A 14921-nucleotide genomic window follows, 5' to 3' on the forward strand; every position below is an offset into this window, starting at 1 on the left:
TATAACTCCATCATTTATAGTTTTTAATTCCTTCTTATAACTTCATCATTTATAGTTTTTAATTCCTTCTTATAACTTCATCATTTATAGTTTTAATTCCTTCTTATAACTTCATCGTTTATAGTTTTTAATTCCTTCTTATAACTCCATCATTTATAGTTTTTAATTCCTTCTTATAACTTCATCATTTATAGTTTTTAATTCCTCCTTATAACTCCATCATTTATAGTTTTTAATTCCTTCTTATAACTTCATCATTTATAGTTTTTAATTCCTTATTATAACTCCATCATTTATAGTTTTTAATTCCTTCTTATAACTCCATCATTTATAGTTTTTAATTCCTTCTTATAACTCCATCATTTATAGTTTTTAATTCCTTCTTATAACTCCATCATTTATAGTTTTTAATTCCTTCTTATAACTTCATCATTTATAGTTTTTAATTCCTTCTTATAACTCCATCATTTATAGTTTTTAATTCCTTCTTATAACTTCATCATTTATAGTTTTTAATTCCTTCTTATAACTTCATCGTTTATAGTTTTTAATTCCTTCTTATAACTTCATCATTTATAGTTTTTAATTCCTTCTTATAACTTCATCATTTATAGTTTTTAATTCCTTCTTATAACTCCATCATTTATAGTTTTTAATTCCTTCTTATAACTTCATCATGTATCGTTTTTAATTCCTTCTTATAACTTCATCATTTATAGTTTTTAATTCCTTCTTATAACTTCATCATTTATAGTTTTTAATTCCTTCTTATAACTTCATCGTTTTTACCAAGGATTTTTATTCCTGTTTGATTCTCTTATCTCTACCGTCTTTGTGGAGTGCCTTGCGACAATATTATATCATCTATCTATAATTCCAGTAATCTCTGTGTGTATGTTTGTATGTTTGTATGTTTGTATGTATGTATGTATGTATGTTTGTCTGTGACCGCTGTTTCTCGACAACTACCGGTCCGATATACTTGAAACTTGCCAGGTATATTGCTGGGGACCCGAGGATGTGCCTTTTCAAGGTTTGAAATTAATCGGACAAGTAGTTACCGAGCTATGGCGATTTAGCCGTTCGCCGTTCGCTTTGGCGTTGCGAATGGACCAAACCATTTCATGTAAATAGAGGGGGGGGGGGGGGGGGTTCTGTGGTCGTTGCGAATGGACCAAACCATTTCATGTAAATAGAGGGGGGGGGGGGATTGTCACCGTACTCGCAAGCCGTTCGCCGTTCGCTTTGGCGTTGCGAATGGACCAAACCATTTCATGTAAATAGAGGGGGGTGATATAATTTTAGATATATATATAGTACGGGCATATATATAGTACGGGCATGCCCTAGTCTATCTATAATTCCAGCAATCTCTGTGTGTGTGTGTGTGTCTGTGTGTGTGTTTGTTTGTTTGTCTGTGACCGCTGTTTCTCGACAACCACGGGTCCGATATACTTTAAACTTGCCAGGTATATTGCTGGGGACCCGAGGATGTGCCTTTTCAAGGTTTCATATTAATCGGACAAGTAGTTACCGAGCTATGTCCAAAAAACGATTCAACCAATCAGAGAGCAGCGAGCTATCACGTGTGCCGAACGTGCTGAACAGACTCTGCCTCGGACGGCACATTTGAGAGCGTATTCATTTATTTCACGTTGGCAAACTATGTTGGCGTTAAACTATGTTTTAAAACTAATTAAAACTAATTTGCGATTCTTTCGCTTTCCTGCGCGTTTGTGCACGCTATGGCGATTTCTTTACCAAACTCCGCAAGCCGTTCGCTTTGGACCAAACCATTTCATGTAAATAGAGGGGGGGGGGGGGGGGGGATTGTCACCGTACTCGCAAGCCGTTCGCTTTGGACCAAACCATTTCATGTAAATAGAGGGGGGGGATTGTCACCGTACTCGCAAGCCGTTCGCTTTGGACCAAACCATTTCATGTAAATAGAGGGGGGGGGATATAATTTTAGATATATATATAGTACGGGCATGCCCTAGTAAGATGAAACGCTAGAGTATCAAAGCAATGCCTTCCATTCTGCTGCTCGTTGTGGTAAATTGGCATTTTTTTTTTTTTTATTACACAAGGTCGAGGTTCATGGAAGAGCGAGGCGGCAGAGGCCGTTATTCTACTGCTGGTGATCCTAAATTTTAACGTGAACGAAATTGCTCTTCTTTGTTAGTATACACAAGTAATCGTACAAAAACACGTTAACATAAAAAAACAAAGAACTAACCAAAATATATTTCCCCAATCTTCTCGCCTTCCCAATTGCAGTCTGTCTTCCAACAGTCAGTCTTGCTCGGCTGCTTCTTGTACGGCACTCCTGTCACAGTGTTGGTACTCATTTGCTGCGGCCGTTTGTGGATGCGGCCTCCTTCCCATCGACACCAGCAAGCGGCATTAGATAAGGAAGCAGTACCTAAGCGTGCTGGAGACGAAGCGGATTGTGTGGAAGCGTCGGCCGGCATTAGTGAACAAGGACTCAAGGAAAGCTGTGGTGATTCTGAAGAGGAAGAAGATGCCTGTGTGGGAGAGACCGTCGGTTTTGAAGCAGAGGACGCAAGTACATACGAAGAAAAGAAAAAAGAGGAAACCGTTCAGACACAAGTGCAGAATGGACTGAAATGTTCAGACCAACATCAGACAAATGAGGAAGTCATGAGGATAGCATCTGTACAAGACAAACCTGTGGCTGAAAAGAAGAACGACTGATATGTTAGTGCATGTAGCTTGCTGACGGTGGTTTACGTGGTAGTAAAACTGGTTTTGTACTCCGAACACCAGGAATCTTCAACCATATAAACGTTTTTTGACACTTTAAATAAGATACTTTGCTTACTTCTGGGAAATTTGGTGAGCATGGCAGTTCACTATAAGCTTAAACACATTAATTTATTTATTTAATCAACGCTCATTTATATTTATGAAATACATATCTGTGAGGTCCTGCCATGGGCGGTGGCCAGTTTTCTGTTTTGATTGCAAAAGTTCAAGACCTGTGTGCGTATCACCATCGGCATCTTGCATCCCTGCCGTGGTACATGTGGTGAGATTTCTGTACCTGCAGTAACTACAGGTATCCAGCAGGAGTGAGGAATAATAAATGAGAACAAATCGATTGCTTCCTAGTTACCACCTACCGACTCACAACACTACATTGCACATTTGCAGAATGATATACGGAAACGTACTACAAGGAAAGAGACGAATAAGCCACTTGGCCCATCATGCCTGTGCCATTTCTACCGGCCAACTGGATTTACGTTCCTCATCCGACGGATAGCGTACTCATCGATCGGAATGGCAATTTTGGTTAATTTTTTATCATTCCTAGTTATTGTTATCGATGGAGAACAAAATAGCCGACTGAGCTATATCCTGTGTGCCATCCAAGGACAGTACTCAATGTTGTTTATCCTTTTGTCTTTGTCATTTACATCATCCGTCTGAGGCTCCTGTTTAATTCTTCCACTTGGATCACAACAACAACATGCATTTTAAGGCCATTTCCCTGCAAGAGCGGGGGTTAGCCTTGCGGTCCCCATGACAATCTTCTCCAAATTGTCATGGTTCTATTTTTGAGGCAATATTTTTATGGCCGGATGCCCTTCCTGACGCCAACCCTTTGAGTCGCCTCTTACGACACGCAGGGATACGGTGTACCTATTCTAAACCGGGGTACACACCGGTAAACCACTGGATCACTTGAATGATCAATTTATTATAGCAATACAAATGCGTTCCCTTACAAGGAACTTCAACACAGGAGGAAGCCATGAAACCCATCAAGCATGTGCAATGGTTGTTTGTCCATGCTCTATCCTTTTAAATGCTGAGTGTCAAGCAAAGAAGCACCATGTACCATTTTAATAGTCTTTGGTATGCCTCGGCCTGTGTTTGAATCACCGACATCTCAGATTCAGAGCGGGCGCTTGAACCATCAGCAATGCCACTGACGCTGGGTTTTCCTCATTTTCTTGGTGTCCTTTTCTTTGATCTAATTTTTGTCACGTAAACTTGTTGTGGTCTTGCTAATTAATCCGTAAGGCATAAACCAACGTTTGAGACCGCTGTTGGTATAAAAAAAAACCAAAAAAAAACCACCTTTAGAGGCCATTTTTCCCCGCAAAGCGGGGGTTGGCCTTTTTCGGGAACCATGGTTGTTGTTTTTTGGTCCCCTTTTTGAAGCAATGTTTTACGGCCGGATGCCCTTCCTGACGCCAACCCTTTTTGCCGCCTTTAACGACAAACAGGGAATTACCAGTGAACTGGTACTCAATTAGCCGACCTCGGAAGGATGAACAGGCTGAGTCAACCCCCCTGGCGTTAATTCAGCGATTGACCGGGATTCGAACCCAGGATCCAAGGATCCATAAGCCAGCACCCTAGCCGCTAGCCCAACACCAGGGTTAAATGTGGTATAAAAGTATGAAAATCCACGTGACCCATGCACACTTCCTCTGTTGAGTGATGGCGCATGCCAATTCCAAATGGAGAGATCTCATCCCATTCCTCGATGTCCAGGTTGTGTTCCGTCTGTGCTTATAAGCAGAGGTATTTGTAGTTGGCTGCTTGTGTTGTTGTGGTGCTTCCGAGCTTTGTAGCTGGCTGGTTGCTCTAAGTTTGGATCGTGTTTTCTCAAAAAGGTTCTCTTGCTGTCACAATTGTGTGATGGAATTGCCCAATCCTGGGTTTTGGTATGCCTCTGTAAGGCCTCTGTAAGGCACCTCACTAATTCTACAGGAGCTAGCTGCTTCCTGTCTCTCTCGCATAACTAACCTTTCAAAACTGGGGTTCTTGGAAGCTTTTGCAAACTGGCATAAATACTGCACACCACTCTTTTTGTGCGATGGTGATCCATGTGCTTGACATGGATTCTATGGTTCACCAAAACAGCTTTTATAAAGTTATTTTCTAGTTTTTGTCACTTTTCACTTTTGTCTCAACTATCTTCTCTCTAAACGTATGTTATTGATGCCTGCAATGGTTGTAAAATGGCTTTTTGCTTTTCTTTCTTTTTGTTGCTTTTCTACCTTTATCAACATTCTCATTTCCTTTTCTCATGGCTACCTTGATTTCAACATTAAGTTTGCTTTTACTCTGCCAGTGGTTGTTTTCTTTCACTTTATTTTTGTGACCCTTGCTAGGGCAGAATCGAGCAAGACCGAAGCAAACATCGACCCAAGTTTTGTTGTTGGAGCGTTTTTCCATTCACATGTGAGAAACGACTACCATTTTCATTGATAGGAGTTTGCGATCCATGTATTCCCTCCTGACGTCTGCTTTCCTCCAGGTTTATAACGTGCCGGCTTGCACAAGCCGTTCGTTGTGGATACTAGGGCGTGCCCGTACGTGGGTGCAAAAAAACATGCGTGCAAACAACAACAACAAAAAAAAACTTTGAAACCACGTGGCAGTAACGACCACAGAACCCCCCCTCTATTTACATGAAATGGTTTGGTCCATTCGCAAAGCCAAAGCGAACGGCTTGCGAGTACGGTAGAACCCCCCCCTCTATTTACATGAAATGGTTTGGTCCATTCTCAAAGCCAAAGCGAACGGCTTGCGAGTACGGTAGAACCCCCCCCTCTATTTACATGAAATGGTTTGGTCCATTCGCAAAGCCAAAGCGAACGGTTGGTAAATAAATGGCCATAGCTCGGTAACTACTTCTCCGATTAATATGAAACCTTGAAAAGGCACATCCTCAGGTCCCCAGCAATATACCTGGCAAGTTTCAAGTATATCGGACCCGTGGTTGTCGAGAAACAGCGGTCACAGACAAACAAACAAACACACAGACACACACACACACAGAGATTACTGGAATTATAGATAGACTAGGGCATGCCCGTACTATATATAAGCTAGGACGTGCCCGTACGTGGGTGCCCGTTCCTTGCCAAAAAAAAAAAAAAAAAAAAATTTGTGTAGGGGTGTGTGTGTGTAAACATCCTAGGGCGTGCCCGTACGTGGGTGCAAAAAAACATGCGTGCAAACAACAACAACAAAAAAAAACTTTGAAACCACGTGGCAGTAACGACCACAGAACCCCCCCCCCTCTATTTACATGAATGGTTTGGTCCATTCGCAACGACCACAGAACCCCCCCCCCTCTATTTACATGAAATGGTTTGGTCCAAAGCGAACGGCTTGCGGTGTTTGGTAAAGAAATCGCCATAGCTCGGTAACTACTTGTCCGATTAATTTCAAACCTTGAAAAGGCACATCCTCGGGTCCCCAGCAATATACCTGGCAAGTTTCAAGTATATCGGACCGGTAGTTGTCGAGAAACAGCGGTCACAGACAAACATACACACATACACACATACAAACACACATACACACATACACACAGAGATTAATGGAATTATAGATAGACTAGGGCATGCCCGTACTATATATAAGCTAGGACGTGCCCGTACGTGGGTGCCCGTTCCTTGCCAAAAAAAAAAAAAAAAAAAAATTTGTGTAGGGGTGTGTGTGTGTAAACATCCTAGGGCGTGCCCGTACGTGGGTGCAAAAAAACATGCGTGCAAACAACAACAACAAAAAAAAACTTTGAAACCACGTGGCAGTAACGACCACAGAACCCCCCCCCCCCTCTATTTACATGAATGGTTTGGTCCATTCGCAACGACCACAGAACCCCCCCTCTATTTACATGCAATGGTTTGGTCCAAAGCGAACGGCTTGCAGTGTTTGGTAAAGAAATCGCCATAGCTCGGTAAGTACTTGTCCGATTAATATGAAACCTTGAAAAGGCACATTCTTGGGTCCCCAGCAATATACCTGGCAAGTTTAAAGTATATCGGACCCGTGGTTGTCGAGAAACAGCGGTCACAGACAAACATACACACATACACACATACACACATACACACATACAAACACACATACACACAGAGATTAATGGAATTATAGATAGATGAATACTGTTGGGACAGTCGTGCACGAGTGTCACATGTCCAGGACACTTTTCATTCAGACATTCCAGCAACTTGAAAATGTGTTTCCTTCCTCCCCACCTGATATCAATTAAGGAAAGGTAGAATAGGAATAGGAGTGAGACCAAACCATTAGAGCTTTTATACTTTTCTAAGCCAAACGACACGATAACCCCTTAAGATATTTTAAAATATTTTTATTTTCCATCTTTTTAGAAGTAAAATCAACTCTGCATTTGACGTCTTTGAATCTGGGAATCTGGGAAAAACAAACCGATTCTTCAAGGGGATGAGTGAAGAAAGAAAAGATAATTTAATGTGGAGGGCATTGATCCAAGAGGTCATGGGTTCAATTTCATTGTGGAAATTTAGATTGAAACCACAAATTGTATACAAGATCGAGGCTCCTGAAAGAGCGAACATTCAAGTTCGCGAACATTCATGGTTCAAGGGCATCCGGCCATGAAAGAGCGAACAAAGAGCGAATGTGCTAAATATAATTGTTTGTAAAAAAACAACTTAATGTTAGTAAACATTACTCTTATTAGTCCCCGACCGGTGTACACCGGAGGGGACTATAGGTTTACACTCCGTCCCTCCGTCTGTCAGTCTGTCAGTCCGTCACGCAAAGAACAGTTTTCCGGACTTTTTTTCTAAACTCAATGCTAATGATTTCAAACTTGGTACATGGTTTCCTCATGATAAGTTACAGATCAAGTTCGAACTTCACGACGTTTCGATCATTTTTGACAAAGTTATGGCACTTTGAACGTTTGTAATTTCCCCAACAGTTTTCTGGACGACAGACTGCCGGTAGGGGACATGTATTGCAGCGCAATACTCAGAGTGCTTGTTCAGTAAGGCCCATGGCAGAACTGTGAGGACTTGCTGAGAGTTTTAAAACTTTGTACACTGCTTTTAAAACACTGCTTAAGCTGCACTTGTAAGTGGAACACCCTTCTTCACTTTATTTCATTGCATACAAAATGTAGGCTAATGGAAGGAAGAGGGTATAAAGGTAATGTCCTTGCAGTGGGGCCACAGTTAGACACGACAAGCAAGGGGAAGAATGAACAAGAAAAAGAGGAGAGAGAGAGAAGAAGGGAAGAAACACAGTAACCTAAGAGTAAGAAACTTTCTACCAACCCCTGAGCTGACTTCCAAGTGGAAACTGAACTGGAGTCTTGTGATTTTGGTAATTATTGTGTCAGCATGGGTGCTCAACCAAAATTACGGCAGAAGCAAAATATGGCTGCCTTTAAATGCCGCAAGTCAAATGAATCGAGTTTCTCATTTCGCAGCTGTAGAGTCTCTGCTCTCCAACTTGGGCAGGCACTTGTGTTTGCCCGCAGTCTGACCTTAAATGCTGCAACGATGTTTTAATGCATGTAATGTGTTGGAGAGAAAGGTCATAAAAAGGATGGAAAGAATTGTTTGAGAACTGACAAAAGACAAGGCTGCACTTGGTATTTCGGGTGGGATTTAAGGCAGTGTTTACGGGAAATGGAAGCAACTGTGGTTGCAATTGAGTGGATTTGAGGAGAGGGGATGCGGGGGAGGGGGTCGTTGCATAGTTCATTGGCATGCAAAGCAGTGGGGGTGAAGGGTGGGGAGGGGTGAGCGGGCCATCATGGAATGTGCACGTGTTCCATATTTCACCCCTCAAGAGGAGGGGATAGCAAGGGAGGGTTGGTTAACACAGCAACCCTGCTCTGCTAGACTGTCTTTAGATAAAGTTAGCTCACCTGATAACCTTCACATATTGGGTCGCCTTTCGTACATCATAGTGTCCAATGGATCTGATGGCACAGTTAATTAAACAAACCATTTTTAAAGCATTCATACCAGCTGGTGTTGGCTTAGCGGTTAGGGTGCCGGCTTGGGATCCGAGGATCCTGGGTTCGAATCCCGGTCGATCGCTGAATTAACACCAGGGGGGTTGACTCAGCCTGTCATCCTTCTGAGGTCGGCGAATTGAGCACCAGTCACTGGTAATTCCCTGTGTGTCGCAAGAGGCGACTAACAGGGTTGGCGGCAGGAAGGGCATCCGGCCATAAAACATTGCTTCATAAAAGGGGAGCACGGTGCCTGGAAAAGGCCAGGGAAAAATGAAACTGCAGGGAAAAATGGCCTCTAAAGGTGGTTCTTCTTTCTTCTTCATACCAGCTATCTTTCGTTCCTTGGAGCAGACGTTATGATATGTCATCGATATCGGTAAGGATTTGCGGTTGAAAATATGAAGCATGGGATGAGACATTTGAAAAGAGTGTTGAAGGCCGAAGGGTATCCAGACCACCTATTCGAGGCAATATTTGTCTGTTTTGTGGCATTAAAAATAAGGGACTATGTGCAGGACCAACCACTGAGATTTTGTGTTGTTCCATTTGCACCAGCAGTGTTGAAGTGAATTGGTAGGGTATTGAAAACAACAGGGATGAGGGTGAGCTTTTGGCCGGTATACCATCTTAGGCAGACATTGACCAAGGTTGAAGGCAAGATGTCTCAATGTGACAAAACGGGTGTTGTTTACACAGTAGCCTGTACTCTTTGATTTTCCTCCCCCCAGATAAAGACAAAGTTAGGGGGGCTGCGCCAAGTCAGTCGACCAATCACAAAGCTGTGATATCAGACCTTTTGACGCTTAGCCATTTGTAACGGGAAGTTAATCACCCAATGACAGGATTATGTTACCAGTTCATCATATCTATTGAAGGGGTACATTATGATTATGAACCTCATTGCCTGTGATGATCCAGTGACAATAAGGACCAATCATGTTCCACAGTGTCTATGTCCTCCTCCCATTTTTGAATTTCCGAAGTGTTTACGCATGAAAAACTTTTGCATTGGGTCATTTGATACGAGAGGTTGAGTCACTGATCATGGGTTTTTTTGATATATGTCCTGGCAAGGAGCCTAGAAGTGTGTGCACTTGCCTCTGAGCTGTCTAGTCTGGGTTCAAATCTCATACAAGCTATAAAAACTGCCACATGGTGTCCGCAAGCGGGTATAACTTCAAGTTCTGTGCCATCCCTCGGATGGATGTTAAAATGGATGTCACATTAAATAGCATTAGTTGATGGATGTTATAGCCTGGTGTTGGCTTAGCGGTTAGGGTGCCGGCTTGGGATCCCATCATCCTGGGTTCGAATCCCGGTCGATCGCTGAATTAATGCCAGGGGGGTTGACTCAGCCTGCCATGCCTTCCGAGGTCGGCAAATTGAGTACCAGCTTGCTGGGATGAATGATCACGGTGTGTACCCCGGTTTAGAATAGGTACACCGTATCCCTGCGCATCGTAAGAGGCGACTAAGGGTTGGCGTCAGGAAGGGCATCCGGCCATAAAAACATTGCCTCAAACAGGGAACCATGATTGTCATGGGGCCCGCAAGGCTAACCCCCGCTCTAGCGAGGGAAATGGCCTTGAAACGATCATTTATTCATTCATTCAGTTGATGGATGTTATACAGTGCCTTCAGAAATTATTCACACCCCTTGACTTTTTTCACATTTTGTTGTGTTACAGCCCGAATTTAACATGGATAAAATTGAGAATTTTTGTCACTGATCTACACATAATACCCCATAATGTCAAAGTGGAATTCTTTTTTGAGAATATTTTGTAAATTAATTAAGAATGAAAAGCTGAAATGCCTTGAGTAAATAAGTGTTCAACCCCTTTGCTATGACACTCCAACTTGAGCTCTGGTGCATCCAGTTTCCTTTGATCATACATGAGATGTCTGTCTACAACTTGATTGGAGTCCACCTGTGGCCAATTCAATTGATTGGACATGATTAAGAAAGGAACCTACCTTTCTATATAAGGTCCCACAGTTGACAGTGTATGTCAGAGCAGAAACTCTACCATGAAGTCCAATTAACTGCCTGTAGAACTCCGGGACAGAATTGTGAGGAAGCATAGATCTGGGGAAGGGTATAAAACAATTTGTAGAGGGTTGAAAGTTTCCAAGAGCACTGTGAGCTCCATCATTAAGAAATGGAAAGAATGTGGAACTACCCGGACTCTTCCTAGACCGGCCGTGCGAAATAACCGAGCAACCGGCCAAGAAGAACCTCAGTCTTTCTTAGATATTTCTGTAATTCATATTTAATTATTTTGTCAGAAATTCTAAAAAGAAATTCCACTTTGTCATTATGGGGTATTATGTGTAGATCAGTGACAAAAGTATCTCCGTTTAATCCATTTTAAATTCAGGCTGTAACAACAAAATGTGAAAAAAAGTCAAGGGGTGTGAATACTTTCTGAAGGCACTGTAGCTCCCTTTGTGAAGACAAGGCAGGTTATCTCTGGCACACTCAACAAATTGCAAATTCCTGCCTTCACTGCAGGTAGCAAGTGGCCTGGTTTCCTTGGACACTGCTTACTATCTTAGTGTCTGGGAATTCAGATTCTGCACTATGAACAAATTGACTAGGTATGTTGTACATTTCATATTAACACGTCCACATAACTTTAACCTGCTGGTCTCATCTAATTAGACTCAGGATTATGCTTTAATTCGTTTTTTGATATAGTGATTATGTTCATGCAGGCGGTTTAAGCTGTCCTCGTATATTATACAATGCAATATTACATTTTTTAAGAGTGAAGACTGGATGCCCCTCATATACAACAACAACAACAGGCATTTTAAGGCCATTTTCCCTGCTAGAGCGGGGGTTAGCCTTGTGGTCCCCATGACAATCTTCTCCATTTTGCCCTATTTTCTGCATCTCTCCTTGTTAACCCCCTTGCCCGCATTTCTTCTTCCACCATCTTTAGCCAAGTCTTTCTCGGTCTTCCCCGTCCTCTACTTCCTTCTACATTCATTTCCATCACTCTTCTCAACCAGTCACTTTCATCCTTCCTCAACACATGACCAAACCATCTCAACCTGTTCCTCTTCACAGCATCAATCACAGGCTCTATTCCCATCATCTTTCGCAATTCATCATTTGTCTTCCTCTCTCTCAACGATACTCCACACATCCATCGAACCATTCGCATTTCCACCCTTTCCAGCCTTTGTTGCTGCTCTACGTTCATTACCCATGTCTCGCTCCCATAAATCATAACACTTCTCACACATGCAGCATACACCTTTCCCTTCAGCTTCAACGACACTCCCCTCCTCGTCAGTACACCAAACAGGACGATTTAATAAACCTTAAAACAGGACGATTTGTCAATCAATGCATATTCGATCAGGATTCAATCGTGATTATGGTTCGTTGGTTGCATCATCACTAAGGTGTTTCTGTACCACTGATGCAATGCCCCTATCAAGCTGCCCTTCCGCCTGTTTTATAATTTTTTTCTCTTGGTCGAGATCAGTTTATTCAGTTTACAGTCTGTTCTTCCTTTCCAAATCCCTTCCTCTTTGAGCACAATCCTATTTTGTAAGACAGCAACTTTCCACAGCATTATTTATGATTTTCCTATTGTATTCTGGGTGATTTTATCCAATTATAAGCAGGCTGTATCACACCACAACACAAAACATTCCCCCATGTAAGTGTTTGGAAGATTTGAGTTCCCCTTACAGAGCATGTGTTTCTAGCTTATAAAAACAAGTTACTTTTTGTAACAAAAGTTTCTACAGCTCTAAAATATTTGGGTGGTGAAGAATTAAAAAGAAGAATAGCACTCGGTAGAGAGCATACCTCCGCCAGGCTGAATAGTTTACGTTTTATATCCCACTGATTAGTAGGGTCATATCCAGGACTCCCGTGACCATGGAGAGCATAAGTTCGTTTGAGGATGGATTTTGGTACTTTGGGGTATTAAAAAAAAAAGAGCTCCCATGCCCCTCCCAAAAGTGTGGGCTAACTCCACCAGAGGGCAAAATCCAAAATGGCCGCTGGCGGCCATCTTGGAAATTACACAATTACATATCTCTTGAGTAAAATAACTTTTACAGACATGAAATAAGTGTCGTTTTTGACTAATTTAATGACCAGAAGTCCATTCCAGTGGTTATTTTTTCATTTCATGGTCATCTTCAATGTGAAATCCAAGATGGCCGCCAACAGAAAGAGAACCTCAGTAAGTTGCTTTTACAGCTAGTAACTTGGTTGAAGAAACCAGGGAAAAGTGATATCGATTTAAGCCCCAAAACACTATCCTTGGCTTCGCTATTGACACAGTATGTCACTGGCCGTCGGACAACATGCAGCATAAACCTGAGCATGACACTACATGGGTTCACTAAAAACAAGGAGCTGGTAGACATCCTCCATAAAAATGGCATTGGCATCAGCTATGCAGATGTCCTGCCTCTTCATGATGTGTGGGCAGCGCACGACCTGCAACTTTCCTCCATGTGCCCCTATGAGATAGCAGAAGGAAAACCTGCCATCGCCATCATTGATAATGATGATTTCAAGAATGATACTCTCACCGGAGGTGGAACATCACATCGCACAAACATGATGTATGTACAACCGGCATCAGAGGAAATTAAGCGGGACTTGGCTACTGAGAGGGTAAAGAGCTCAAAGGAAGTCTCTGCAACCCTAAAGGATTTTGTGACTGAAATGCAGGGTGTCACCCCATACAAAACAACCAAAAGAGGCGAGCCCCCACAACGTGAAGTGATTCCTCCTCAGAATGATGTGCAAATCCAGAGAAAATGTGGAATAATCCATGCAATGGCCATGAAACCATGAAATGACCATGATGACCATGAAATGAAAAAATAACCACTGGAATGGACTCTTGGTCATTAAATTAGTCAAAAACGACACTTATTTCATGTCTGTAAAAGTTATTTTACTCAAGAGATATGTAATTGTGTAATTTCCAAGATGGCCGCAAGCGGCCATTTTGGATTTTGCCCACTGGTGGAGTTAGCCCACACTTTTGGGAGGGGCATAGGAGCTCATTTTTTTCTAAATACCCCAAAGTACCAAAATCCATCCTCAAACGAACTTATGCTCTCCATGGTCACGGGAGTCCTGGATATGACCTTACTAGATGGTCAGATCTGGACCCGGACCTGAACCAAAATTGAATCTGCTTGTTCTTGTCACCTAACCAACTCGTCCACCGAGTTTTGTCATGAGTCGTCCAAAACTTTTTGAAATATCATGTTATACAGTGTATCGCTGTTTGGCCCTATCATTCAATGGTGAAGAATCACTTTAAAAATTCTCGTATCCGGATTTGAATCTTCACCAAAATTGAATCAACTCTTTTCTTGTCACAAACCCGACCTGTGACAAGTCCGAATTCATCCACAACATTTTAAGATATCCTGTTCACAGATAGACAGACAAACAGACATGGGTGAAAACACAACCTCCATCCAACTTCGGTGGTGGAGGTAAATATTCTCACTTTGGAGAACCGATTATTTTGTCAGTCGTTCAAGCTAGTGTCTCCATGGCAGTTATCAATGCTTGGGCAATCGAAAAATCAATGTCTAAAAACACCATGAAAAGGTAAAGGAGGATTTGTAATACAGTTGTGTTTTTGTGACGATTAAGAACATTAGTGCTTTAAGAGTGGGAAATGTGCTCCAGATCAGATGTGTCATTAAAACAGCATATCTGGGTAATGCGTACTGATTGTCCATTTATCCCAATCTTCTGATTTCCTTAACAACTAGTTGACCATGGGATGTCTCCAATGTGAAAAATATCTCAGGCCATATACAACAACAACAACAACAACAACAACATGCATTTAAAGGCCATTTTCCCTACAAGAGCGGGGGTTAGCCTTGCGGTCCCCATGACAATCTTCTCCATTTTGCCCTATTTTCTGCATCTCCCCTTGTTAACCCCCTTGCCCGCATTTCTTCTTCCACCATCTTTAGCCAAGTCTTTCTCGGTCTTCCCCGTCCTCTACTTCCTTCTACATTCATTTCCATCACTCTTCTCAACCAGTCACTTTCATTCTTCCTCAACACATGACCAAACCATCTCAACATGTTCCTCTTCACAGCATCAATCACAGGCAAT

General features: G+C 42.2%; 1 protein-coding gene across 2 annotated transcripts in view; it reads left to right on the plus strand.

Moving 5' to 3' along the window:
* The window catches only part of LOC137435160 (protein disulfide-isomerase TMX3), a 65617-nt gene extending 62493 nt beyond the window's left edge, over positions 1-3124 (plus strand). For both annotated transcript variants that reach the window (XM_068128692.2, XM_068128691.2), the window contains exon 16: positions 2281-3124. In XM_068128692.2, coding sequence (XP_067984793.2) covers positions 2281-2718 — 438 coding nt within the window. In that variant the 3' untranslated portion in view covers positions 2719-3124. The remainder of the gene's footprint in view (positions 1-2280) is intronic.
* Positions 3125-14921: the final 11797 nt, after the last annotated feature.

The sequence above is a fragment of the Myxine glutinosa genome, chromosome 9 (assembly GCF_964187855.1).
Source record: "Myxine glutinosa chromosome 9, kmMyxGlut1.1, whole genome shotgun sequence".
Lineage (NCBI taxonomy): Eukaryota > Metazoa > Chordata > Myxini > Myxiniformes > Myxinidae > Myxine > Myxine glutinosa.